The following is a 27,618-nucleotide window of genomic DNA, read 5'->3' on the forward strand; positions in this document are numbered from 1 at the left end:
GGCTATTTGAGGGGACTCGTCAAAACCTCCGTCGGATATTGGCGTCTATAGGGAGAGGTGGAGAGCCTTCACACAGTCTGCTACACAAAGGGTTCTCTCGTGCCTGTGCAGGATTTCAGGTGCACAAATCCCGCCGTGCATTTTTAGTCGTCGTTTGATTCCTGGCCCCTAAGCGTCGAAATCAAGTAAAAAAAAAACCAATCACATTCACACACCTGTGTTAACGGAGCCTTGCAGAAACGATGCATTCTGGTCCAGAAGCAATGTTCTTATTGTTCCCATGAAGCTCGGGGAGTCTTGTCCCCTAGCTCAGATTTTGGGGGGGGGGGTTTCGGTGGAGAAAGCAGAAATTTTAGGATGATTTTAAATGTGGCCTATGTCGTCACCAAATGTCGGGAGGATTCTCAGATGGGGGGAATGCTGGCTCCCCCTCCCTCGCTGTTCTCCGAAACTGTCATGCCGGTTTTTACCACTTCGGCAGGGGGGTGAGGAGGTGGGGAAGTGGAGGGGAGGGGGGGGGGTCCATCTCCCGCTGCCTCTGCTGCACTCCCATTTCTGGGCTCATCTATTATTTATGGCACGTAGGAATGCATGGGCCCAGAAATAAAAACACCACAAGCACGCACACACACATACACACACACATGCACACACAAACACACACAAACACACACACACACACACACACTCGTGCTCTCCTCTCTCTCGAACTCACACACGGACCACACTTTAAACCACACTCACTTTCTTGTTCTACCACATACACATAAACACAACCCCAACACTCAATCCAAGCCAAGCTGTCATTCACTCCACCACACACACACACACACACACACACACACACACACACACACACACACACACACACACACACACACACGCCCCTTCTCCTCTTTCTCTGGCACATTCACGAACCCCCCGACGAGTATCCGAGAGTCGCTGACACTCCTGGCTGCTTTCAAGCCGTGTCCGGGTCGGTTTCGATGTCCGCGGTTATGACCCTTAAACTCCGACCCCCTGACCCCCTCCCCCTCCCCCCCGCCTCTGCCTCTCTCGCTGACAGGTCAGCGGAGGCCATGAGCGCGCGAAAGGCCGGGGGCACCGCTCCGAACAGCTGAGGCGGGCCATGGCGCACGCAGCGGAGGACCTTGGCAGGCGCGGCCGTAGAAAGCGAGAGCGCCATGCAGACCGCCACCGGAGGAAGCCGGGCGCCGTTCAGGCGCCGCTCTCGCCGTCCCTAACCTCCATCCACACTTCCACCGCCGACGCACCAAGTACGTCATGGGGTGGAGGGGGAAGCCTAAAAGTGTAGAGGTGCTGTGGTTCAGCAGACATGTATAGATACACTTAAAACTCTCAGCCCTGGCGGGCACCGGCCGGGTGGCGTGGCGGGTCTATGCTGTTGCCTACCGTCACGGGGATCGCCGGTTCGAATCCCCCGTGTTACCTCTGCCTTGGTCGGGCATCCCTACAGGCACAATTGGCCGTGTCTGTGGGTGGGGAGCATGATGTGGGTATGTGTCCTGGTCGCCACACTAGTGCCTCCTCTGGCCGGTCGGGGCACCTGTTTTTTTTTTTTTGGGGGGGGGGGCTGTGGGGAAATAGCGTGGACCCTCCCACGCGCTACGTCCCCCTGGTGAAACTCCTCACTGTCAGGTGAAAAGAGGTGGCTGGCGACTCCACGTGTATGGGAGGAGGCATGCGGTAGTCTGCAGCCCTCCCCGGATCGGCAGAGGGGCAGGTGGCCGGCACAGCTCGGAAGAGTGGGGTAAATGGCCAAGTACAACTGGGGAGAAAAAGGGGGGGGAAATCCCCCAAAAAACAACAAAAAAAACCCCAACTCATTGGCTTGAGTTTGTGTCTCAAAGTGAATTCTGTTGTCGAGATTTGTGTCATTTGATTTCGTCGTGATTGTAATTCTCTCGGTCTGCTTCGTTAAGGACATCAGTGCAGTGATGTGAAGGGCCGCGTCATCGGGGAAGAAGAGGCGCGTGGTTCTGTCGCTCCACCCACGAGACCGGTGACGGCCGAACTCGGACCCGTTTCTAAACACGCAGCGCCAGTTCTAGCTCAGCATGCAGAGTCCCTGATAACAAGTGTTTGGGGTCGGGGGGGGGTCGGTGAGGGACAGAACGGCCACCCGCCACGAGCCCGGACCGGTAAAGTAAACCTGCTTTATTCCAACTCCTGAGCAGCGCCCGGCTCCGGAGGCTCGCCGGCACCGGAGCGCCGGCGACAGGCGGTCAACACTCACAAGCGCACGGGACTCGGGAGCATTAAGTCGCATCTTTTGGAATATATTAGCAACACAAACACACACAAAAAAGTGTCTGTCGGCAGAATTTTCTGTCGAGGTGCTGACAGGCCATTGAAATTCAGCATCCCCCCCCCCCCCCGGTGCCCGGCTAAACCCGCAGCTATCCACTTAGCCCTGAGAGGCGTGGGGCCGGGGGTATTCTCGCCAGGCGGAATAGCCGAGGAGCGCAGCGGACCTCGGTAGAAGTCAATTACTCTGACAGGGAGGAATTGGACGCCTCCTCTTCCTCGAGTGCCGGCGTCGGCTGGTCGTCTCGGCTCTTTTGGGAGGGAGATAAACAATCCCGTTGCGGCCAGTCGGTTTGCTCCTCTGAATGAGATGGGGGGGGGGGGGGAAGACAGCTCTGATCACAGCTGGAATAACAGGCCCGGCCGGGCTCTACGCGGCGTGTTGGACAGACACACACAGACACACACAGACACACACAAATGAGCGAGGTAATTGCTGTCCTGTGTATCAACTTTTGATGTGCGAGCTGAAAGAGACGAGCCCGTCTCTAATCAACCCATTAATCACACCTTTCATACACCACATGTCTTCCCTCCCCTTACATGACTACAAGGCGTGCATGCGTGTGCGTGTGTGTGTGTGTGTGTTCACTCATGGGGCCTGACTGCACAACTAGGGCACATCAGCGAGACGGTTCGTTGCCTGCGTTTGCAGCATGGAGGGGTCACGGCGTGACGTGGGTCTTCCCTGCAAGAGTCAGGCAAGTCAGCCTGCAGGACTGACATGGATGCACATCGGTCTCCTCTTAAACCCCTCAGTCGTCGTCGTCTTTTTTTTTTACCGTTTTGGTTTTAAGCGTCCGGTGAACAACCTGGATTTCGACGTGACTCGTCACCCGTGTAGAGTGTTGGATCATATGACGGCAACCCACAAGACGTCGACCTGTTTTATGCTCGCGGCCCAGTCAGCGCTACCGTTTTTTGTTTTTTTTTTCCCCCCTCCCCTTTTTCTCCCCAAATGTACTTGGCCAATCGCCCCGCTCTTCTGAGCCGTCCCGGTCGCTGGCCCCACCCCCCCCCCTCTGCTGATCCAGGGAAGGCTGCAGACCACCACATGCTTCCTCTGATACATGTGGAGTCGCCGGCTGCTTCTTTTCACCTGACAGTGATGAATTTCGTCAGGGGCACATGGCGCGTGGGAGGATCACGCTATTCCCCCCAGCCCCCCCCCCCCCCCAAAGAAAAGGCGCCCCGACCGACCGGAGGAGGCGCTAGTGCAGCGACCAGGACACATACCCACATCCGGCTTCCCACCCGCAGACACGGCCAATTGTGTCTGCATGGACGCCCCACCAAGCTGGCGGTAACACGGGGATTCAAACCGGCGATCCGATCCCCGTGTTGGTAGACAGTGGAATAGACCGCCATGCTACCCGGACGCCCCAACACCAAGTTTTTATTTCTTATTTCTCCTCTCAGTGTTGTGCACGAGAAGACTTTGGAGGCAGAAAAGATGTCTAGTGAGACTGACGAGCCATGAATAGATTAGCACTTATTAAAGCACTTATTAAAGTTAATGGCATTTTTGAAAGTCAGGAGCTGGGTCTTCTAATTTGATTTCTACGTACTGAATGAGGAGCTCAAAGTAATTTGTTAACACGTCTTACCAAAATGGAACGAACTAGAAAGTCTTCATTAACTCCTGATATCTGCCACCATTGCTGTGGTTCAGTTCGGTCGACTCAATAAATGATGTGAATCCCTTCCTGATGTTTTATCTAAGAGAGGAAACACAGGGAAAGCTGTCCCTTTCCTCCCTTGTCATGGTTCTCGGCTGTAGCCTTGTCACATGGGCAGTGTATATGAGATTAGATAGACTTTATTGTCCCATAGGAAATTTGTTTTAGACACATAAGATGCTTGGCTGCACGAGACGGTACACGTAACAGCATAATGTTGCACATTGCCCATCAAACATTGTAAAATTGCTATGACGCGCAACAAACATAGCCCAGACATAAAGTACACAGCACTCAAGTACACAACACAGCATAGTGTACTAATGGAGGATGATGCAAGTTTGTAATGTGTTTCTCCTCCTCGTAGTGATGTACTTTCATGTACCACTTTATCTGCTGAAATAAACAATGGGTCAATCGCTGTCTTCTCAGGTCCCCAGAGTTTGCCAGCATCGCCAGGCAGTACCTTGCGATGAGAATGTCTGACACGACCACCGAAGAAACGATGGTTTCCGAGGCTTCCAACGCAGTATCGACCCCAAAGGACGTCGCCGCCAAGTCAGAGACCGTTGAGCAGGGCCAGTCTGACAGAGAGAAACACAACAGTAACCACAGTAGGGATGCACAGGTAAAGAAGCTCCTTGAAATATCAGCTTGCTTCTTCACAGTTTAACAAGATTGTGGTTTGAATCTGGTGTCCAATCAATTTTCAGTCCTGTCAATTCAGAATATACTGCTATTGCTACCCTCAACTGCTCCCGTTAGCGGTCGCCACAGCCGATCATCCATTTCCATCTCTTCCTGTCCTCTGCGTCTTCCTCTGTCACGACAGCCACCTGCATGTCCTCTCCCAACACATTCTCAAACCTCTTTGGCCTTCTTCTTTTCCTCTTGCCTGGTAGCTCCATCTTCAGCATCCTTCTCCCAATATACGCAGCATCTCTCCTCCACCCCATGTCCAAATCATCTCAATCTTGCCTCTTTTGCTTTGTCTCTAAACCGTCCAACCTGAGCTGTCCCTTTATACTTGTTCCTAATCCTGTCCTTCTTCGTCGCTCCCAATGAAAATCTTAGCATCTTCAACTCTGCAACCTCCAGCTCCACCTCCTGTCTTTCTCAGTGCCACCGTCTCGAAACCATACAACATAGCTGGTCTCACTACCATCTTGTAAACCTTCCCTTTAACTCTTGGTGGTACTCTTCTGTTGCAAATCACTCCTGACACTCTTCTCCATCCACTCCACCCTGCCTGCACTTTCTTCCACACTTCCTGTTACAGTTGACCGCAAGTAGTTAAACTCATCCACCTACGTCACCTCTGTTCCTTGTATCGTCACCATTCCACTGTTCCCCCTCTCGTTCCGGCATATGTATTCCATCATGCTTCCACTGACTGTTATTCCTCTACTCTTCAGTGTATACCCCCGCCTCTCCAGGCTCTCCTCAACCTACTGCTTGCTACTCTCACTACAGATCACAACATCATCTGCGAACATCACAGTCCATGGAGACTCCTGACTGAAATTGTCCGTCAACCAGTCTGTTACCATTGCAAACAAGACAGGGCTCAGAACAAATCCTTGATTTAATCCCACCTCCACCTTGAACCCATCTATCAGTTCTATTGCACACCTCACCATGGTCGCACTGTCTTCATACATATCCTGCACCACATACTTCTCTGTCACTCCTGACTTCCTCATACAATACCACACCTCCTTTCTCGGTACCCTGTTGAATGCTTTGTCTAAATCCACAAAGACAATGTAACTCCCTCTGACCTTCTCTATACTTCTCCATCAACATTCTCAATGCAAACATTGTATCATCCAACTTTCTCTCTTTTTCTTCATTCATCATCCCCTCAAAGTACTCCTTCCACCTTCTCAGCAAACTCTCCTTCCTTATCAGCACATTTCCATCTCTATCCTTGATTGCCCTAACCTGCTGCACATCCTCCCCAGCTCGGTCCCTCTGTCTAGCCAGTCGGTACAAGTCCTTTTCTCCTTAGTGTCCAACCACTCATACAACTCACCATACGCCTTTTCCTTTGCCTTCGTCACCTCTCTCTTCGATCTATGTGGCATTTCCTTATACTCCTGTCTACTTTCTTCATCTCTCTGACTATCCCACTTTTCTTTGCCAACCTCTTCCTCTGTATAATTTCCTGTACTTCCTCATTCCACCACCAAGAATCTCTCTGGTCTTCCTTCCTCTGTCCAGATGACACACCAAGTACCTTCCTAGCTGTCTCCCTCACTATTTCTGCAGTGGCTGCCCAGCCATCCGGCAACTCTTCACTACCACCCAGTGTCTGTCTTAACTCCTCCCTGAACTCCACCCAACAGTCTTCCTTCTTCAACTTTCACCACTTGATCCTTGGCTTTGCCTTCACTCTCTTCCTCTTCTTGGTCTCCAGAGTCATCCTACAGACCACCATCTGATGCTGCTTAGCTACGTTCTCCCCTTTCACCACCTTACGGTATCCAATCCCTTTCAGATTGCGCCTTCTACATAAGATATAGTCCATCTGTGTGTACTTCCCTCCACTCTTGTATGTCACCCTGTGCTCATCCCTCTTCTTGAAATATGTAATCACCACAGCCATTTCCATCCTTTTTACAAAATCCATAACCATCTGTCCTTCCACATTTCTCTCCTTGACACCATACCTACACATCACTCTCCTCACCTCAATTCCCTTCACCAACATGCCTATTGAAGTCCCCTCCAATCACCACTCTCTCCTGCTTGGATACACTCTTCACCACTTGATCCGTCTCACTCCAGAATTCTTCTTTCTCTTCCATCTCACACCAAACTTGCAGGGTATATGTGCTGATAACATTCATCAACAACTTCGATTTCCAGCTTCATACTCATCACTCTGTCTGACACTCTCTTCACCTCCAACACACTCTTGACATACTCTTCCTACAGGATTACACCTACCCCATTTCTCCTGCCTTCCGCACCATGGTAGAAGAGTTTGAACCCACACACAGTATATCTACCTTCCTTCTCTCCATCATATCAGCCAGCTCTCTCCCTTTACTAGTCATAGTGCCAACAGTCAAAGTTCTGACCCTCACCTCCACACTTCTACCCTTCCTCATCTCCCACTGCCTCTTGATATGCCTTCCCTCTCTCCTTTTCCTTCGCCCAACAGTAGCATAGTTTCCACCAGCATCGTGCTGGCCAACAGTACCGGTGGCAGTCATTGGTAACCTGGGCCTTGACCGATCCCATAGGGAAATCTGATTTATTATCCGCATATTTGATTTGGCAAAGGTTTTACACCAGATGCCCTTCCTGATGCAACCCTCCCCATTTAGTTGGACTTGGGACCGGCACTAAGAATGCACTGGTTTGTGCGTTCTCAGTGGCTAGGTTAGTCCTGTCAATTCAGAATGATTATTCAAAATGGAGTTCCGTTTTGTAATGATGTAGCATTTATTGTAAAGCATCTCGAGTTAGATTGGATAGCAGAGGCATGTATTTTCCAGATGTTTTTACTCTGTATGGAAGCTACCTCAGTTTTGACCAGATTGAAAAATGGATTAACCCTATCCTCCATCCAATATGGGGTAGCATGAATCCATAGCTGCATAGTGGGGTGGGGATGGGGGGGGGGCGTTGATGTTAAGGATGGTCAAGAAGAAATATCAGCTTGATTTTCAATGCGACCTATATATAGGATTCAGGCCAATCCAGCCTGAATCCTATATTTAGGGTGTGGGGGGGAGAAAGAGGGAGAGACAGGGAGAGAGAGAGAGAGAGAGAGAGAGAGAGAGAGAGAGAGAGAGAGAGAGAGAGAGAGAGAGAGAGAGAGAGAGGCAGATAATCTGGAGCTCAAATCCTGGCTTATCTGTCCACTTCCTGCTTCTGTGTCACCCTGAGGAGCGGAACAACACCAGCATGGGGCATCAGCAGGGGCAGACAGAGAGAGAGAGAGAGAGAGAGAGAGAGAGAGCGAGAGAGAGAGAGAGAGAGAGAGAGAGAGAGAGAGAGAGAGAGAGAGAGAGAGAGAGAGAGAGAGAGAGAGCGATGGCAAATTGGAGAACAGAAGAAAGATAGGGAGGCAAACAGGGGTGCCGAATCGTACAAGCAAGGAGAGGAAGAGTGAGATATAGGCAAAGGATGGTTTGGGGGGGGGGGGTGTCTCCGGTCACACAAATCGGAGGGAGAACGAAATGAACAGAGTGATGGAGCTTGGGGTGGGGGCGGTGGATGTACTGGGTGACTTTGCCGCCATCTGCCTCCGGCGCCGTCCTCTGCGGCAGGGCTGGTGGCTGGTGGCTGCCCGATTCTGCTGACTTCAGCCCTTTTTCCCCCCCGCTCCCTCTCCCATTCCTTTATCTCCAGCCGGTATTGTTCACCAGCATTCGCCCCCATTCACCCGCCCAACCCGGCCCGTGCCGTTCAATTAGCTGGTTCATTGGTGCGCTCACAGCCCCCCCCCCCCCCCACACACACACACACACCTCCACCACCATATTAGCTGATGGTGGGGTGGGGGGCAGCACTCCATTTCAATTTTATATTGGTGTTATCAGGCCCTCAAGCTCGGTGGAAAATTTCTAGAGGACAGGTGGGAAGGACAGAGGTGTGTGTGTGTGTGTGTGTGTGTGTGTAGGTGTGTCGGGTTTAGGAAGGGGAAGAGTTTGCTCTGTTACCATTTGAACTGGAAAGGACTCACGCCCCCCCCCCCCCCCCCCCACTGACTGCTGCTGCGAGACCGTCTGCTTACCCACACACACACACAGACACACACACACACACACACACACACACTCGTGCATCCGCACACGTGCACCAGCGCACACGACACAGCTCGGTGCCGCTGTGCATGAAACACCGAGGCTCTGAGCTGTCTCACACACGGTTGGGCTGCTGGTCGGCATCGCACCTCAGAGACCAAGACTGATTCGGTTGACAGCTAAATGGAACTAGGAGCAGTGCTCACAGCCGACCTGAATCAAACCCCGGGCGGTTTTTCGAAGTGGATTCACATGCACGTGCACAAGCACGTGCATGTGAATCCACTTCGTGCACGTGTGTGTGTCAGGTTAGCATTCTACCGTCCATCCGCTTAGGTAGCGGACACTCCTCCGAATGAGTTCGTGCTACCCCGGTAGGTAGGTAAGGAAACGTGTTTTACTTCAGAATTAACCCACCGAATTAGTTACCTGCACACTTTGTCGTTCAGCTTGCGATGGCAACACGTGTGCTACTCGTAGAAAACGTCAACTTGGAGTTCGGCAGAAGTGGGGGGGGGGGGTGTTATCTTTTGAGCGGCGGATGGGACCGTCCATTGGGCATTCCTTCTCCGCTGTTCGGTATGCCTTGTTTTCCAGCTGACCCTCACAATGCCGAGTTAGAGGTGTACAACATGGAGGCCAATGGTTTTGGATGTAGCCTTGTCTAGACTTTCACTGTAACGATCCATGTCTTTTTTTTTTCTCCTCCTCTCCCTCCTCCTCCTCCTCCTCCTCGTGATTTGGTTCGTATTTTTTCCACGCGCCATCACCTGCAACCCTTCCCTGGTCCGCGGACAGCCTGCCAAGTCCTCAAAGGTACCCTTGACATGCATGTTTGCTGGGGGGTTGGGGGGTGGGGGTGGGGGGTTTCCTGTTTGATGGATTGTTTGGAATGTTTCGCTGCATTTCAGAGCTTGTGCCTTAGTTGTGATGTTAAGAGGGTTTGGTCGGTGCTGATAAGTGTATTGTTTTGCTGCTGCAAGACAATTTTTCCCTTACATAAACATGAAAAGAGAGCTAAAAGACTTGCACTGTCGACGGAATTGCACCTGTCGTTGCGTAGGTTAAGTGTGTTAAGTCGCCATTATGTGCTCGAAGTCTCCAAGGCTTTTAATTTATGCCTGGTATGAATTATGCCTGATGGCAATAGATATATTCAAATTAAACATAATCAGACACTGTTCTCCAGTGTGAAATGGGCCTTTTCTGGTGCCCAGTGCTCATGCTGCTGATGTGCTCAAAAGAAAAAGAATATAGAAGGGCGTCTGGGTGGCGTAGCGGTCTATTCCGTATCCTACCAACACGGGGATCGCCGGTTCGAATACCCGTGTTACCTCCGGCTTGGTCGGGCATCCGTACAAACACAATTGGTGCAAACACAATTGGCCGTGTCTGTGGGTGGGGAGCCGGATGTGGGTATGTGTCCTGGTCGCTGCACTAGTGCCTCCTCTGGTCGGTTGGGGTGCCTGTTTGGGGGGGCTGGGGGGAATGGCGTGATCCTCCCACGCGCTACGTCCCCCTGGCAAAACTCCTTACCGTCAGGTGAAACGATGTGGCTGGCTACTCTGTATTTATCGAAGGAGGCATGTGGTTGGCAGAGTGGGTGGAGCAGCGACCAGGATGGCTCAGTGAGCAGGGTGATTGGCCAGGTGCAATTGGGGAGAAAATATAGGAAACTAGGCCCATGTGATTTTATAGCTTGTCGGGGTTTTTTTTTTTCCATCATAAATCAGATAGGCCAAGGCTGTGCCATATCAGACATCTCTCGTGGGTCTACTGGCAGGCAGAGTCTGAAATATCCAAAACCTGCCATTTGCTTTTAAGATTTGTACTTTTGCTGGCTATTTTCTTCTGCTTCAGCATGCTTTTGGACTTGATTTTGGTGTCGAAAGATATTGTAGTATGTGACCAGTGCATGTGTGTTTCACTGTGACCCCCCCCCCACCTCCCTCCCTGTCCCAGTCCAATGCTAAGCAAAAGCTCATGCGGGGCCTGGCGGTGTGTGAAGAATCCCCACCTGCCTTCACCACTGAGCCACCAGCTGCACCCCAGGTATGATCCTGCCCATAGATTCACACCAGCTGCACAGCCCGCTAACAAATTACAGTTCACCTGCACACAAGCGACCCCCTTTAGGACCACTAGCATCATCACAACGCTGCTGACTTAAACCATTTTAAAGGATTGAAACAACAAAAACAGCCAAAATAGGAGTCGGAAATTATTAATGTTGTGACAGGCTTCCTGAAATGGAAAAAAAAGAAACCCAAAGTAAAATGGGTTCGCTGACGAATATTGATTTTGTAACCCAGCCACAGCTCTGCCTCATCGTGAGTATTTGTTGACCCCTGTTGTCATTACATCCAGCCCCATCTGACCTAGCTGGCTCAAACACCACAGCATGATTCATGGGGCCAATTTGGCCAGCTTCCGTAATGGCCGAGAGCTGACCCAGGATCAGGTTTTCCTTTTTAACCGATTCATAAATGAGCTGGTCGAGCCCGAGGTCTTGGATTGGCAGTTTTTCTTTGACAGCCTCAACAGATAAATCTTTCTGGGGCAGCCTGTTGAAAGCATTACATCATCAGAAGATACTACACAGAGCTGCTGCAGCAAGTAGCAAGCAGTTCGCTAAATTTACACTTTATGGGGCATCTATCAGCACAACCCAACCTGTAGTTGTCTGTGATTGAACTTGAATAACATGCCACTGTTCATCTTGCATTGCACATACACTTGTGACCATGCATGGGGACACAAACACATGCAAACATGCGTGCGCGCACACACACACACACACACACACACACACACACACACACACACACACACACACACACATCCATTCAAGCCCTCTCGGCCTGTCAGCACACACCTTCACAACCAGAGGCTGGTGTTATTCCCGGTGGATTTTTGCAATGGCTGCACCAGCAGACATGATGAGGGAAATATAATTTCCACGTGTCAGCTACAAAGAGCTCTGGAGTGCTCTAATTGAATAGTCCTGATATTTCCCTGGCTGCTGTTTTTTCCACTGGTTTCTTTTTCGTTCGAGTTTTCCTGGAAGAACTCCGACTGCACTGGCACCAACCTAGAGAGACAAAGGGTTAAGAAACAACACAAAATTAGACAAATACACTTTAGTGGGATACACAGGTCAGTACCAGCCACTTTTGATGTTTGCTATTTTGGCTTCTTTATATTCATCTGTATTCCCTGACCACACACTGTCAGATTGTAAGAATTAACTTTCCGTGTTACCTCTGGCTTGGTCGGGCATCCCTACAGACACAATTGGCCGTGTCTGCAGGTGGGAAGCCGGCTGTGGGTATGTGTCCTGGTCGCTGCACTAGCGCCCTCTCTGGTTGGTCGGCGCACCTATTTGGGGGTGGGGGAACTGGGGGGAACTGGGGGAAATAGCGTGATCCTGGCCGCTTTGATGGCCGAGCGTAATAAACCACCGTTCTTGCAGTCCGCTCGTCATGTGGCTGGGAGGTTCGTATCCCAGACTTGCCGTAACCGGTCACGGCCAGAACGTCCACAGGGTAAGGCATTCATTAGGCCACCCTTACCCGAGGGATAGTGGGTGGAGATCGGTGTCGTGTTCGGGGACTCGTCGTTCTCCAGCGACCCCTCTGGCCCACCCGGGCGCCTGCAGCCAAGAACCGAAAGCATTCTCCCTACGCCTCCTTCGCGGCCTGAAGGTCATGCAATCCATGCGAGGCTTCAGCGTGTAAAATAGCGAGAGCAGCCGACACGAGTTTGAAGGAAGCTGGTGTTCAACTGTCTCCTTCCTGTGGACTCGTGAGCCATGGGAGTTATTCGACAAGAATTCCGGCCATATGCCATTGGGTTAATCGGGTGGGATAAGGGAAAAAACTAGGGGGAAAAAAAGGAATAGCGTGATCCTCCCACGCGCTACGACCCTCTGGCGAAACACCTCAGTCAGGTGAAAAAAAGTGGCCGGTGACTCCACATGTATCGCAGGAGACGTAGTAGTCTGCAGCCCTCCCCGGATCGGCAGAGGGGGTGGAGCAGCGACCGAGATGGCTCGGAAGAGTGGGGTAAATGGCCGGATACAATTGGGGAGGAGAAAAAAATCCAAAAAATAAATAAATGAATAACTTTCATACGCTAACGGGCATCAAGAGAGATCAGTATGGGGGCGTCCGAGTAGCATAGCAGTCTAATCCGTTGCCTACTAACACGAGGATCCTGGTTCGAATCCCCGCGTTACCTCCGGCTTGGTCGGGCGTCCCTACAGACACAATCGGCCGTGTCTGCGGGTGGGAAGCCGGATGTGGCTATGTGTCCTGGTCGCTGCACTAGCGCCTCCTCTGGTCAGTTTGGGCGCCTGTTCGGGGGGGGGGGGGGGAAGCGTGATCCTCCACACGCTACGTCCCTCTGGTGAAACTCGTCACCGACAGGTGAAAAGAAGCGGCTGGCGACTCCGCGTGTAAGGGAGGAGGCATGTGGTAGTCTGCAGCCCTCCCCGGATCGGCAGAGGGGGTGGAGCAGTGACCGGGATGGCTCAGAAGAGTGGGGTAGTTGGCCGAATACAACCGGAGAGCAAAAGGGGGGAAAAAAAGCAAAAAATGAAGAATAAACTTTCATACGCTAACGGGCATCAAGAGAGATCAGTATGGCAAGCTAGTTAGCTGTAACCAGCTGCTACATGGACAGACTCTGTTTACCACATCTGTATCCTCCAAGGAGAGCAGGCTGTCCCACCCGACTCAGACTTGTGGAAAACGACACGTCTCTGACTATTTCACATGCCTCACTTTCAGTTCCCCAACAGTCACAGAATGTACAAGCTCTGGCTCCGGTTTCAGGTTGATGGCTCGTTAATTAAATATTTAGGAGTGCATAATTTACATCCTGTTTTTGTCAGGTAACAAATGAAGTAGACTCGGATGCTTTGGATGCCGCTAACAGCTGCATGTCAAGCTGGCACCACGAGCTAACACATCACCGTTTCTCCCCAGCAATTCCTTCTGTTTTGATGCTCATCTCCTGTCACTTGCACATTAGCTTTGCTCAATACAGCACCACAATGTTTACAAACACACACACACACACACACAAACACACACACACACATGCAGGCTTTCACTTTTCCGCTAGTCATTTACTCAGTCATTTGCATTTCAGGCATATATAGCCGATGCTTTCGTACAGAAAGAGTGAGCAAGTCAGGATGGTTCATTATCTCTCGGGAGAGAGAGAGATAATGAACCATCCTGACGCCTCTACTCAGAACCTCACCGTCTGCCATGCCAACTCGCACAGTCACTCCCTCTTAACACAGGCGTTATACTTTCCGCTCCACGACTAAGCAGGGTTCCGCAAGCGTCCGCATGACATAGATTTCGTCACCACCCAAATCTGCAGGTGCCTGCACCCAGCTGTCCGCATGCAGGCCAGATTTTGTGACGGGTCACTATGCTAGAAGGACACCAACGAACGCGCTGGGGACCAAAATGTGCACAGGACTTGAAGAGAGGCTGTGTGAAGAAGTCCGTTGCTGCCCCGCGTGCCCACAATTCGTCTTTAAAACGGTACAGAGACAATCAAATGTACGCCAATTCGTGGAGGGAAATGGTCCATAGTGTGGGAAAAGAAGAAAGTGTGTGTGGGCAGAAGTGGAGATATTTAAGAGACCGATTTGTGAAGGCAAGAAAGAAGCTTAAGAGAGAGCGGTGCAGCAGGCGGGAGGTTTCTGCCCCCCCCCCTTGTTTCCCTCTTGAGCTGGCTGTCCGAGTTCGTGAAACCCCCGGGACACAGACTCTAACTTTCCAGTAGAGGTAATGTGAGGTAATGTGAATCAAATTTGAAGTTATCTTTTATGTTAGGGTTAAGTTGGGTAACACTGGGTAAAATTAGCGGTCTATTCCGTTGCCTACCAACACAGGGATCGCCACTTCGAATCCCCGCGTTACCTCCGGCTTGGTCGGGCGTCCCTACAGACACAATTGGCCGTGTCTGAGGGTGGGAAGCCGGACGTGGGCATGTGTCCTGGTCGCTGCACTAGCGCCTCCTCTGGTCGGTCGGGGCACCTGTTCGGGGGGGAGGGGAACTGGGGGAATGGCGTGATCCTCCCACGCGCTAGCTCCCCCTGGCGAAACTCCTCACTGTCAGGTGAAAAGAAGCGGCTGGCGACTCCACATGTATCGGAGGAGACGTGGTAGTCTGCAGCCCTCCCGGGATTGGCAAAGGGGGTGGAGCAGCGACTGGGACGGCTCGGAAAATGGGGTAATTGGCAAAGTACAGTTGGGGAGAAAAAAAGGGGGAGGAGAATCCCCAAATTTGTCACTGGACAGGAAGAGTATGAAGAATTGTAATCTTAGTGGAGGGAAAAGTGCAATATTTGCCTCTGAGATATAGTGGAGTAGAAGTATAAAAGTGTATAAAATTTAAATACTCAGGTACAAGTACCTTGAATTTGTACTTTGAATTGTATAAGACTACATGAGTATATATCATTATTTGAAAAAAAGTACTGTTAAGCTTAATTGAAAATGACTGACATTTATGTTACTGTCCTAAATTACTTCAGCTAGAAATAATTAACATTTGCAATAGTATCTGGTAGGACTTCACATAGCGGACAAACTGACGTTAATATAGTGCAGGCAGAAGAAGCCAGTTGACACAGCCATGCTATGCTGCCAGCTGGAAACAATCGCCGCGGGTGATGTACAAGACTCCTCCACTTCCCCAAGGAGCTCCAGTCCATCAACTCCACCACTCCCAGAAGTGTCTCCCCACACTGCCACCCTCTCCAAATTCTCCACTCAACACAACCTCCTCAGCATCCAAAAGTGTCCCATTTTCCCCCACCACGTCCCTGAAAACAAAAGATCTGCCCACACCCCTCCACAGACTCCAGCAAACTGAAAAAGCCAAAGAAAATTGGAGGCAGGAACACAGCTTTGGTATGCTGATGGTGGACATGCTGGCAAAAGTTCTGGCCCGTGAGCACACAGGGCCCAATTTGAAATCCACCAGCTGCGTTTTTTTAGAAGCAGATGCAAATACTTCAAAAGGACCTCAGCCAGTAATTGTTGGTGTCTTTTGGTTACTAGAATTGGTTTGCTGATACTACAGTTTTTATAGTTATTAGTTTTATAACCGTTTTGTAAAATAAAATTTTCAAGAATTACTGTGTTTTTACATCTTCTCAGAGCTCTTCAGTGAAAAGCAATCAGAAATTTTTGATCACAAACAGCTGTTTATTAGCAAATTCACTACACAAATGTCACAAGCAATGTCATTACTGAAATTCAAATACAACAAGAAATATACTGTGCCCTCCACTGATATTGGCACCTGGTAAATGACAAATAAAAATCAAATGCTCAATTAGTGGTAGAGGAAGTATTCAGATCTTTTACTTGAGTAAAAGTACTAATACCACACTAAAAAATATTCTGTTACAAGTAAACTATTTGTAAGCTCTATATTTTATAACCTTTATAAGCTATAATTAGCTGAAAGAGAAATGTTCAGTATTTCAAATGTTCTGGAGACCCCTCATGTCTGTGAATGTTCTCATTCATCCAGGTCATGGTTATCCAAAGGAGTTGAATCAAGTGCAAGTGGACTTGGTATATATCTGTGAAGACGTTTCGCCTCTCATCCAAGAGGCTTCCTCAGTCCGTGCCTTTCTGACTAGACCAAGCTAGTCTGACTGGCTGGTGATGAGACTCAGAGTTTATCCTCTTTGGAGTCGTTGTCAGAGCTATAGATGTCCATGGCTCTTTGTGATCCGATGTTTACCAACGTCCGTCGCTAACAGAGCCATAGATATGAGTGGCTCTTTTGTGTACCGATGTTTGGCCGCGCCCGTCGTTATCGGAGCTATTGATATGCGTGGCTCTCCTGTGCGTGGAGACCCCTCCTAACTATGGCCATGGAACGAGTCTTGCTAGTCTTTGGGGAAAAAGGCATAAAGTTGTGCCTTTTATTGAGCGCAGCCTGTGTTGCTCTTCCAGCAGGTGGCTGCCTTGACTCACCTGCCACATGCCGCCAAAAATTCTCCACCAGGATGTCATTATAGCGAAAGTGTTCTTGATGATCCTTTGGGCCCAGCGATGTCGGTAGTTGTACGCCTGCTGTGCTGTCGTGAGCTTGGAGCCTGTAGGAAAAGTGACAGACAGTGGTTGAAGAAGTATACAAATCCTTAAGTAAAAGTAGCAATACCACACATGGCAGCTCCAGAGTCCCAGTTAGTTTAGACCCAAAAATGCTTTGCTTGAAGATGCCTACATCGCTTTCACATCCATAGGCCCCCAAGTCCACCATCCTGAACCGGTAATGGGCGTCACAAGTGAGTGACTCCTCTTATAATTAAAAAAGTCACTACCGGCATTTGGGGTGGCTCTGACATGACATGCTTCCTGTCGATGGCGCCAAGACACAGTGGGAAGCTCCAGATTCTCTAGAAATCCTGTTCAATGTCCTTCCACTGTCTGGGAAGGAAAGGGGATGAATTCCTGCTACAGTGTCCCAAATGGCCTTGCACACCTCAGGAATAATCTTCCACACAGTGCAGCTCCCCAGTCTGGAACTTGCAGCTACACCGGTCTGAGAACAACCTGTAGCTAAATAGCGTAAAGTTCCTGCTAACCTTTCTGTGACATTGATCAGAGCTCGGTGTCTTCTCTGGTGTTGGATGCGTTCACTGATTCAGTGGGCCAGAAAATCAAATTTGGCAGTGGACATCCTTAAGTACTGATGGTGCTTCTCCTCGTCCATTGCATGCATTTCCTTCACCAACTTACTGATCTCTCCTTCTTTGGTCCTGCTGTGATCTAGCGGCCGCACACACCAATTTCTTGCTGTCCTCGCTTTTCTTTTTTTATGAGATTGTGCTAAGTACAATAGACAAAGCAGCTCTTCTTCTTATAATATCTTATAATTCTGTTATTCTCTTTCAATGTTGTATTCTGTAAATTATGTGCACACAATATCCATTGCATGTCTGTCCATCTTGGGAGAGAGATCCCTCCTCTGTTGCTCTCCCTGAGGTTTCTTCCTATTTTTTCTCCCCGTTAAAGGGCTTTTTTAGGGAGTTGTTCCTTATCCCATGCAAGGGTCTAAGGACAGGATGCTGTGTTGCTGTAAAGCCCACTGAGGTAAATTTGTAATTTGTGATAATGGGCTATACAAATAAAATTGACTTGACTTCTTCCATGTATGTCGCCATTTTGATTTGGTTCGTGGTGCGCATGCGTGGAAACGTGTCAGACACAGTGGAATATGTTGATCTACTGCGCATGTGTGGAATATATCCTCCAAGCAGACTCCAGAAAGTAGTATAAACAGAACTAGTCAAGTCAATTCAATTTTATTTGTATGGCCCATTATCACAAATTACAAATTTGCCTCAGTGGGCTTTATAGCAATACAACAGCCTGTCCTTAGACCTTCTACTACTACGCGTCCGTGGTGTCCGCAGCTGTCCATGTATGTGTCCGCCCATGAGTATATTCAAGCCGTTTTACACATACAAGCACACACACTCGTACTTCTTAGTGAGGACCCCTCATCGACCACATTCATTCATTCCCTAGCCCTTAACCTTTACCCTAAAATTAACCTAATCCCAATTCTAACCCTAACCCTAAAACCCAAGTCCTAACCCCAAAATAGACCCTTAAAGAAGCAAGGACCAGCCAAAATGTCCTCACTATGCAAAAATGTCCCCACTCTGGTGGTTTAAAAACTCAAAATGCTCCTCACAAAGCTAGAAGTACAAGAACACCATATGAGCTTTCCAGAGTTTTTATTGAAGCCACTTAAATGTTCCTGTGGCATTAGGTCTTCTCTCTTCCGCTCGCCTTTCAGTCTGTTTGCAGTTCTCTAAAAACTAACTGAACACGTCCTTTGTGTTGACTTAGTGCAAAACTCATGCAGACCACACTGAGATAAAGCTGGACCTCGTTTGAGCCTCGGCCATCTTCCGTAGATCATGCAAAACACTGTATAAACTGGATTGAGAGGATTAACGCCACATTGTTTTCATTATAGGCAATGAAATTAGCTCCGTTGTTTAATTTTGCACTCAAATTCACGTATTATTCAGGTGCTTGGTAAAAATAAGATAATCTGGCAGATTAATTGCCATAGCGATTTGAAATTCTCGTACATAGGCACATTACTGGCGAGGCTTATTTGAGATGAAGCGGTTTATAATGATAAATTAGCAGAGTTCATTAGAAGGTTCTTACAGTGGTCTTGTTTGCTCATGTTATTCTCTAATTAACCTACAACCTCCAGCAAGATCATGGAGAATTAAAAAGCGAACACTTAAAGCCTCCTTTCTAAATTAATGTCTTGTCCTCAGTCATAACAGGCCGAGGTCATACAGTGCATAATATGATGCCCTTGTAAAATGCTGACTCTAGATTCTTTTTATTAGTGTGTGTGCGTGTGTGCGTGTGTTTTGTATTAGCCAGTGGGCATGGTTTGAAAATATTCATAAGCTTATACCTCTGACTTAATCCCAAGGCTCGACAGATCAGTTGACAAATTTGTTTTCCTCTGCCGGACAGGATGGATTTCGTCTCAAGATGTGCCAGCTGCCAGAAAAGGAGGAACTTTCTGTGGAGGACCAAGGTGAAAGAGAAAGCAGCAGCAACAAGGTGGAACAAAAACCAGAGAAAACACAGAGAAAAATGCTTTCCAGAGGTGAGTCCAAGGCCAATACATTGACAGGAATGGAATGCTTTGTAAAGCTGATTCCTTCCTTTATACTCCTGCGTATCTATCCTTAGTCCTGCAACCGTCTCATTTGCATGCATTTGATATCTTTTTCAAAATTTAGTCAGTGTTTTATGACGCCTGGATAAAATGTTCTAATAACAATCATAATAATAACAACAGCAATACTACATTTTATTTATGGGCGCCTTTCAGAGCACTCAAGGACAGGCACCTTACAAAACACAGTTAAAAATAAGCAGCACTGTATCAGACAGCATACAATCAAACAGAGCAGGGATATACAATAATAAGTTAATACAACAGATAGGTATAAAAATCATTATCTGTACAAAACTCACTGTGGATGTAACCATTAAAGTCTGGATCACACCGAATATGCCAGTTTGAAAAGGTGCATTTTGAGATGGGATTTGAAGTTGGAAAGAGAGTCAGTATTGTGAATATCTTGTGGGAGAGAGTACCAGAGGCGGGGGGGAAGAATGATTGAAGGCTCTAGACCCTATGGTCGCCAAGCGGTCAGATGGTGTAGCGAGTTGGATGGCAGAAGAGGATCTGAGAGTGTGGGAGGGCATGTGGATATAAAGGAGTTTGGAAAGACATGAAGGAGCTAGGTTATTAAGGGCCTTAAAAGTGAGAAGCAGAATCTTGAAGTCAATACGATATTTAATAGGAAAAAAAAGGAGCTGGTGAAGAACATGAGTGATATGATCTATGGAAGGAGTTCTGTAATGATACAGGCAGTTGAATTCTGGACCAAATGAAGTTTATAAAGACACTTGAGAGGAAGACCAAAGAGGATAGAATTGCAGTAGTCAATACGGGATGTAACCAGGGTGTAAATGAGAAAGGTGGTGCTGTTAGGTGTAAGCGATGAGAGAAGACAATTAATATTGTTTAGGTGGAAGTATGCAGACCAAGTAACATTGTTGATGTGTGCTTCAAAACATAATGTGCTGTACAAGATGACACTCAGACTCTTAACCTGAGGCAATGGAGGAACTATAGAATTGTCAATAGTCAGAGAAAAACTATCAGGTTTAGCTAAATTAGATTTAGTACCTACTAGGAGGACCTACGTTTTATCACTATTAAGTTTGAGGAAGTGGTATGTAAATCAGGATTTAATTTCTAGTAAGCAGTTGGAAAGGGAAGTGGGTGGAAGAGTCGAGGTAGGCTTGATGGATCGATAGAACTGGGTGTCATCTCCGTAGCAGTGAAATTGAATTCCAAATGTCCTGAAAATCTGGCTAAAAGGTAAATAAGAAATAGGAGGGGGCCCAATACATAGCCCTGGGGAACACTGGTAGTAACAGGAGAGGACTGTGATCTCAAATTTTCAAATTGGACAAACTGTGCGGTCAGAGAGATATGATCTAAACCAGGCAAGGGAGGTGCCAGTGAGTCCAGTGGAAGCTAATATCTCTAGGAGGATGTTGTGTGAGATGGTATCAAAGGGTGCACTCAGATCAACAAAGACAAGTATGGTTAAGAGCCCAGAGTTAGCTGCCATCAAAAGATCATTAGTGATTTTCACCAAGGCTGTCTCCGTACTGTGAAATGAGTGAAAACCAGGCTGAAATTGTTCAGACTGTTGTTAGTCAAGTGAGCATGTACCTGAGATGCAACTGTTCTTTCAAGTATTTTAGAAAGAAATGGTAAATTTGAGATTGAGTGAAACTTATTTAAATTGGGTCTACACCAGGTTTCTTGAGTATTGGAGTTATTGCAGCTGTTTTGAGAGATGAGGGAACAAGACTAGAAGTAAGGGAGGAATATATGATATCAGCTATTAAAGAGGACAGAGAAGGTGGACAGGCTTTTACTAAATGAGTAGGAAGGGGGTCTAACTGACAGGTAGATGATTTGGATTTGCTAATGAGGTCAGCTATTTCAGCAACAGTTGGAAGTTCAAAACTAGATAGTGAAGAAAAGGGGAACGTGGAAGGGTAAATAAGGTTACCTATGCAGTATTGTTCAAAGAGGTCAATTGCTGGTGAATACTTTCAGTTTTGGCATTAAAAAAGGTCATGAAGGTGTTACATTGAGCAATTGAATACAGGTGAGGTGCAAGAGTGTGCGATGGCTGTAAAATGTTGGTTACCGTGGAAAACAGGGCCCTTGTGTTCCCTTCGCCTGATCTAATTAAACATGCATTATAAGACGATTTAGCTGTGGACAGAGCCTCCTTACCATGAAGTATGTGGTTGGTTATACATGTCTTTATGAACAACAAAGCCAGTTTTCACATAAAGATGTTCCAGGCAACGGCCTTTAGCTTTCAGCTGATGTAATACAGGTGTAAACCAAGGGGCAGAGTGGGTAAAGGAAACAGACTGAGTTTTTAAAGGAGCAAGACCGTTTAAAAGACTATAAAGTCCATCGTTGTAACGAGAGATCAGTTTGCCTGGGGTGGATAAAAATTGTCTTTGCTGGGGAGGTTATCAATTCCACTACAAAGAGCAGATAAATCAATGTTCTTAATGTTACAGAATGAGGTGGAACATAGCAAATTTGTTTTGGATAATGTTAACATTGAAAGAGGAAGACCAAAGAGGATAGAATTGCAGTAGTCAATACGGGATGTAACCAGGGTGTAAATGAGAATGGTGGTGCTGTTAGGTGTAAGCGATGAGAGAAGACAATTAATATTGTTTAGGTGGAAGTACGCAGACCAAGTAACATTGTTGATGTGTGCTTCAAAACATAATGTGCTGTACAAGATGACACTCAGACTCTTAACCTGAGGCAATGGAGGAACTATAGAATTGTCAATAGTCAGAGAAAAACTATCAGGTTTAGCTAAATTAGATTTAGTACCTACTAGGAGGACCTACGTTTTATCACTATTAAGTTTGAGGAAGTGGTATGTAAATCAGGATTTAATTTCTAGTAAGCAGTTGGAAAGGGAAGTGGGTGGAAGTGTCGAGGTAGGCTTGATGGATCGATAGAACTGGGTGTCATCTCCGTAGCAGTGAAATTGAATTCCAAATGTCCTGAAAATCTGGCCAAGAGGTAAAAGGTAAATAAGAAATAGGAGGGGGCCCAATACATAGCCCTGGGGAACACTGGTAGTAACAGGAGAGGACTGTGATCTCAAATTTTCAAATTGGACAAACTGTGCGGTCAGAGAGATATGATCTAAACCAGGCAAGGGAGGTGCCAGTGAGTCCAGTGGAAGCTAATATCTCTAGGAGGATGTTATGTGAGATGGTATCAAAGGGTGCACTCAGATCAACAAAGACAAGTATGGTTAAGAGCCCAGAGTTAGCTGCCATCAAAAGATCATTAGTGATTTTCACCAAGGCTGTCTCTGTACTGTGAAATTAGTGAAAACCAGGCTGAAATTGTTCAGACTGTTGTTAGTCAAGTGAGCATGTACCTGAGATGCAACTGTTCTTTCAAGTATTTTAGAAAGAAATGGTAAATTTGAGATTGAGTGAAACTTATTTAAATTGGGTCTACACCAGGTTTCTTGAGTATTGGAGTTATTGCAGCTGTTTTGAGAGATGAGGGAACAAGACTAGAAGTAAGGGAGGAATATATCATATCAGCTATTAAAGAGGACAGAGAAGGTGGACAGGCTTTTACTAAATGAGTAGGAAGGGGGTCTAACTGACAGGTAGATGATTTGGATTTGCTAATGAGGTCAGCTATTTCAGCAACAGTTGGAAGTTCAAAACTAGATAGTGAAGAAAAGGGGAACGTGGAAGGGCAAATAAGGTTAACTATGCGGTATTGTTCAAAGAGGTCAATTGCTGGTGAATATTTTCAGTTTTGGCATTAAAAAAGGTCATGAAGGTGTTACATTGAGCAATTGAATACAGGTGAGGTGCAAGAGTGTGCGATGGCTGTAAAATGTTGGTTACCGTGGAAAACAGGGCCCTTATGTTCCCTTCGCCTGATCTAATTAAACATGCTTTATAAGATGATTTAGCTGTGGACAGAGCTTCCTTACCATGAAGTATGTGGTTGGTTATACATGTCTTTATGAACAACAAAGCCAGTTTTCACATAAAGATTTTCCAGGCAACGGCCATTAGCTTTCAGCTGATGTAATACAGGTGTAAACCAAGGGGCAGAGTGGGTAAAGGAAACAGACCGAGTTTTTAAAGGAGCAAGACCGTTTAAAAGACTATAAAGTCCATCGTTGTAATGAGAGATCAGTTCGCCTGGGGTGGATAAAAATTGTCTTTGCTGGGGAGGTTATCAATTCCACTACAAAGAGCAGATAAATCAATGTTCTTAATGTTACAGAATGAGGTGGAACATAGCAAATTTGTTTTGGATAATGTTAACATTGAAAGACACTAACTTGTGGTCGGAAATCAGCAAATCAGATTCATTGCAGTTAAGAGGAGTTACACCAGAACAGCAAATCAGATCAAGGATCTGTCCTTTGGATTGTGTAGGAAAATCAATATATTGCTGTAATCCAAAACTGTCCAGGCATGATGCAAAATCCCTTGTGAGAGTATTGTGGACAATGTCCATGTGTATATTAAAATCACCCAGCAATATTGCATTAGGGGACAAAGAACAAAAGTTCATTTAAGGAATCGTTATTGGGCTTGGGTGGTCGATAAACAGTGGCTAGTATAGTAGGATTTGGCCAATCGATTTGTAGGGCAATGGACTCAAATGAAACAGGCACAGTCATAGAAGACACTTTCCACTTTTCCCTGTAAATTATCGCGAGCCCAATCCCCTTCTGGTGACATGGGATTTGCAGGTGTACACAGACCCAGGAGGAGGAGTTTGACTATGCTGTGAAAAGTCATTGGGTTGCGGCCACATCTCAGTAAAGCATAAGAAATCAAACTTAATGATCAGTAGATCATAAATAGAAGTCCCTTGTTGGTTAGCGAGTGGACGTTGAATAACGCCACTGTGAGATTGTTTTGAGATAGGCACGGTGGTCCAGTGGTTAGCATTGTTGCCTCACATCAAGAAGATCCTGGGTTCGAACCCCAGACCATCCCAGGTCCTTTCTGTGTGGAGTTTGCATGTTCTCCCTGCATCTGCGTGGGTTTCCTCTGGGTACTCCGGTTTCCTCCCACCATCAAAAAGACATGCATGTTAGGTTAATACTCTTGCCTGTGCCCCTGAGCAAGGCAATGGAAAGAAGAACTGGAGTTGGTCCCCAGGCACTGCAGCCGCCCACTGCTCCGATACAATAGGATGGGTTAAATACAAAGAACAAATTTCATTGTAACCTGTACAATGACAAGAATAAAGTGGCTTTCGTTCTTCTTTTTGTCGAGTTTGACATTTTGCGGCGTCCTCACGGACGACCTAGGTGAGGTGAGGTGGTTGACATTAGCCAACCTGACTAGGTTAGCTTGCGCGCTGTGGTCAACAGTTCATCCGGACTTTCTTCTTGAGGGACGAGGAATGGAAGACCAGAAGGAACGTATTGGTTTTGAGTCATCGAAATTGAAGCTCCTGCGTGATCCACGGTGAATGTATATGCGACGAAAATGACGAGCGATATCCCGGTGAAGAGGCAGTGCTGGTGGTGGCTCAGAGAGGTGGGGTCGTAGTCAAAAAAGTTCCGCTGCTGTGTATTGAATTAACAGTGCAGTATCAAAGATGCGGTAATCCAGGTGAACATAATCCATATAATCAGCATATTGATCCACGTTGTTGCCGGTGAACCAGATGTTCTTCTATTCGCGTACTTCCCCAACAACATTCCAGCTCTCTTCTAATGAGAAGCAACAGAAGCTGCTGTCTCACATCCAACGGCTGGCTTGTCAATCATGGAATCAAGACAACAACACTCTCTCTCTTGTTTAGATTCCAGCCAAGACTACACAGACTCAACTAGCATAGACCTCCATGAGTTCCTTGTCAACAAGCTGAAAAACAACCCCAGGTACTGTGAGTTTTCATTATAAAATAATTAACTTAAGTGGCAACATAGTGGTGAAAGTTTGATTGGAAAAAACTGGATTGGTGCTTGATTTTACTGACGTTATTTCTTATTACCAGAAAGGTAAGGTAATACTACACTTTAACTATAAAATGGCTGATTAATGCCACTCAGTACCAATTCTTTCAACAGGCTTCTAAAGAGATCTTCACTTTATCAAATACTTGCCTTTTAGAGATCGAATAATGCTGCTGAAGTTGGAGCAAGATATCCTGGACTTCATCAGCAATAAAGAGTAAGACCTTTTGTACCTCTTAACCAGCATCTTATTTCATATAATAGAAATAATGTGGGGGAGGATGAATATTCCTTGCTTAAAGACTGAGCTTTAAGAAGATACGCTATTGGGGTGCCCAGGTAGCATGGCGGTCTATTCCGTTGCCTACCAACACGGGGATCGCCGGTTACTTCTGGCTTGGTCGGGCGTCCCTACAGACACAATTGGCTGTGTCTGCGGGTGGGAAGCCGGATGTGGGTATGTGTCTTGGTCGCTGCACTAGCGCCTCCTCTGGTCAGTTGGGCTACCTGTTCAGGGGGAAGGGGGGATTGGGGGGAATAGCATGATCCTCCCATGTGTTACCTCCCCCTGGTGAAGCTCCTCACGGTCAGGTGAAAAGAACTAGCTGGCGGCTCCACATGTATCGGAGGAAGCATGCGGTAGTCTGCGGCCCTCCCCGGATCGGCAGGGAGGGTTGAAGCAGCGACCGGGGTGGCTCGGAAGAGTGGGGTAGTTGGTCGGATACCATCAGGGTGAAAAATTGCGGGGGGATACCAAAAAAAAGGAAAAAAAGAAGAAGATTCACTATCAAGAACCTGACAGAGGGGACCACTCCTAAAATGTCATGACTAGAGTAGTTTTGAATTCTGCCAGCAATGATTTTAACATTTAATTTAAACAAAATTCAGAATACTTTTGCAAGTAGTTATGGGTATATGAGACGCCGGGAGTAAAACCAGATTCCTGCTAAATTTAACTAGCATTTAACTGGCCTTCCTCTGCCCTCCTCCACTTTGCTGCACATCCTAGACTCATTTTTACTGAGATTGTGTCTGGTAGAGTTAATCGTGTGCCAGTGAATAAATCTGCATCAAATGTATGCATCAAACCAGCCCAGCATGCACGTTGATCCTCAAAAGTCTCATGATAGTGGTCCAACTCATCCAAGCCACGTCTCCCTTCAGAAGCCAGAAGAGGAAGTTCCCTCCCATGACCTCGTACCACCGGATGTTGTTACACCGAGTGGCTGCCTACTTTGGAATGGACCACAACGTGGACCCCAGCGGGAAGTCTGTGGTCATCAACAAAACCACCAACACCAGAATGTGAGCTTCCCTTTTTGTGTCCTCTGGTTCATCCATTTTGGCGGCACGGTGGCACAGTGGTTAGCACGGTCGCCTCACAGCAAGAAGGTCCTGGGTTCGAGCCCCGGGGTAGTCCAACCTTGGGGGTCATCCCAGGTCGTCGTCTGTGTGGAGTTTGCATGTTCTCCCCGTGTCTGCGTGGGTTTCCTCTGGGTGCTCCGGTTTCCTCCCACAGTCCAAAGACATGTAGGTCAGGTGAATCGGCCGTACTACATTATCTCTAGGTGTGAATGTGTGTGTGTTTGCCCTGTGATGACCTGGTGGCCTGGCCAAGGTGTCTCCCCACCTGCCGCCCAGTGGCTCCTGGGGTAGGCTCCAGCATCCCTGCGACCCTGAGTAAGGATAAGCGGTTCGGATGATGGATGGATGGATGGATGAATGAATGGTTCATCCATACAGGACACTGCACCTATTGTCACTGTGTCAAATGCATGTCCTAAACTTGAATGTCTTATTTCAAAATTCTCCCACCCGTCACAGTGGCTTGTGAATAATGATTGAGATACTGTCTTGCCTCGGTGCTTCGTTAGCATGTTTATTTATCAATTTTTTTGTTTATTTATTTTTGTCACTATCTGCCTCAGTAAGCCAATCGACAAAACTCTCGTAAATTCCCCACTTACAGACCCCATCAGAAATTCTGCGAGCACATCCAGGATGACAGGGCCGACGACATTCAGAAACGCTACATTCTGAAACGAGACAACTCCAGCTTTGATCGTGAAGACAGCGCGGTAGGGTGGTGTTTTTTTTCCCTCCCCCCCAAGCTGCCACTTTTCTTCTCTGACATGTTGGTAAGAGTGGGAAAATCTTGCAGCATGACACA

At 47.5% G+C, this 27,618-nt stretch overlaps 1 protein-coding gene across 5 annotated transcripts in view; it reads left to right on the forward strand.

Annotated features, from left to right (window-relative positions):
* Nucleotides 1-27,618, forward strand: part of LOC130131721 (R3H domain-containing protein 1-like) — a 64,434-nt gene that overhangs the window by 3,483 nt on the left and 33,333 nt on the right. For 4 of the 5 annotated variants that reach the window (XR_008812393.1, XM_056301514.1, XM_056301515.1 and 1 more), the window contains exons 2-9: nt 4,440-4,635; nt 9,566-9,583; nt 10,730-10,819; nt 19,327-19,462; nt 25,295-25,373; nt 25,606-25,665; nt 26,613-26,753; nt 27,418-27,526. Coding sequence is in view for 4 of the 5 variants with exons in the window: in XM_056301514.1 (XP_056157489.1) it covers nt 4,480-4,635; nt 9,566-9,583; nt 10,730-10,819; nt 19,327-19,462; nt 25,295-25,373; nt 25,606-25,665; nt 26,613-26,753; nt 27,418-27,526 (789 nt within the window). In the remaining variant the exon portion in view is untranslated. Of the gene's footprint in view, nt 1-4,439; nt 4,636-9,565; nt 9,584-10,729; nt 10,820-19,326; nt 19,463-25,294; nt 25,374-25,603; nt 25,666-26,578; nt 26,754-27,417; nt 27,527-27,618 lie in introns of those variants that run through there. The other variant, XM_056301517.1, reaches the window with a different exon arrangement.

This window comes from Lampris incognitus, chromosome 21, assembly GCF_029633865.1.
Source record: "Lampris incognitus isolate fLamInc1 chromosome 21, fLamInc1.hap2, whole genome shotgun sequence".
In the NCBI taxonomy this organism is placed as follows: Eukaryota; Metazoa; Chordata; class Actinopteri; order Lampriformes; family Lampridae; genus Lampris; species Lampris incognitus.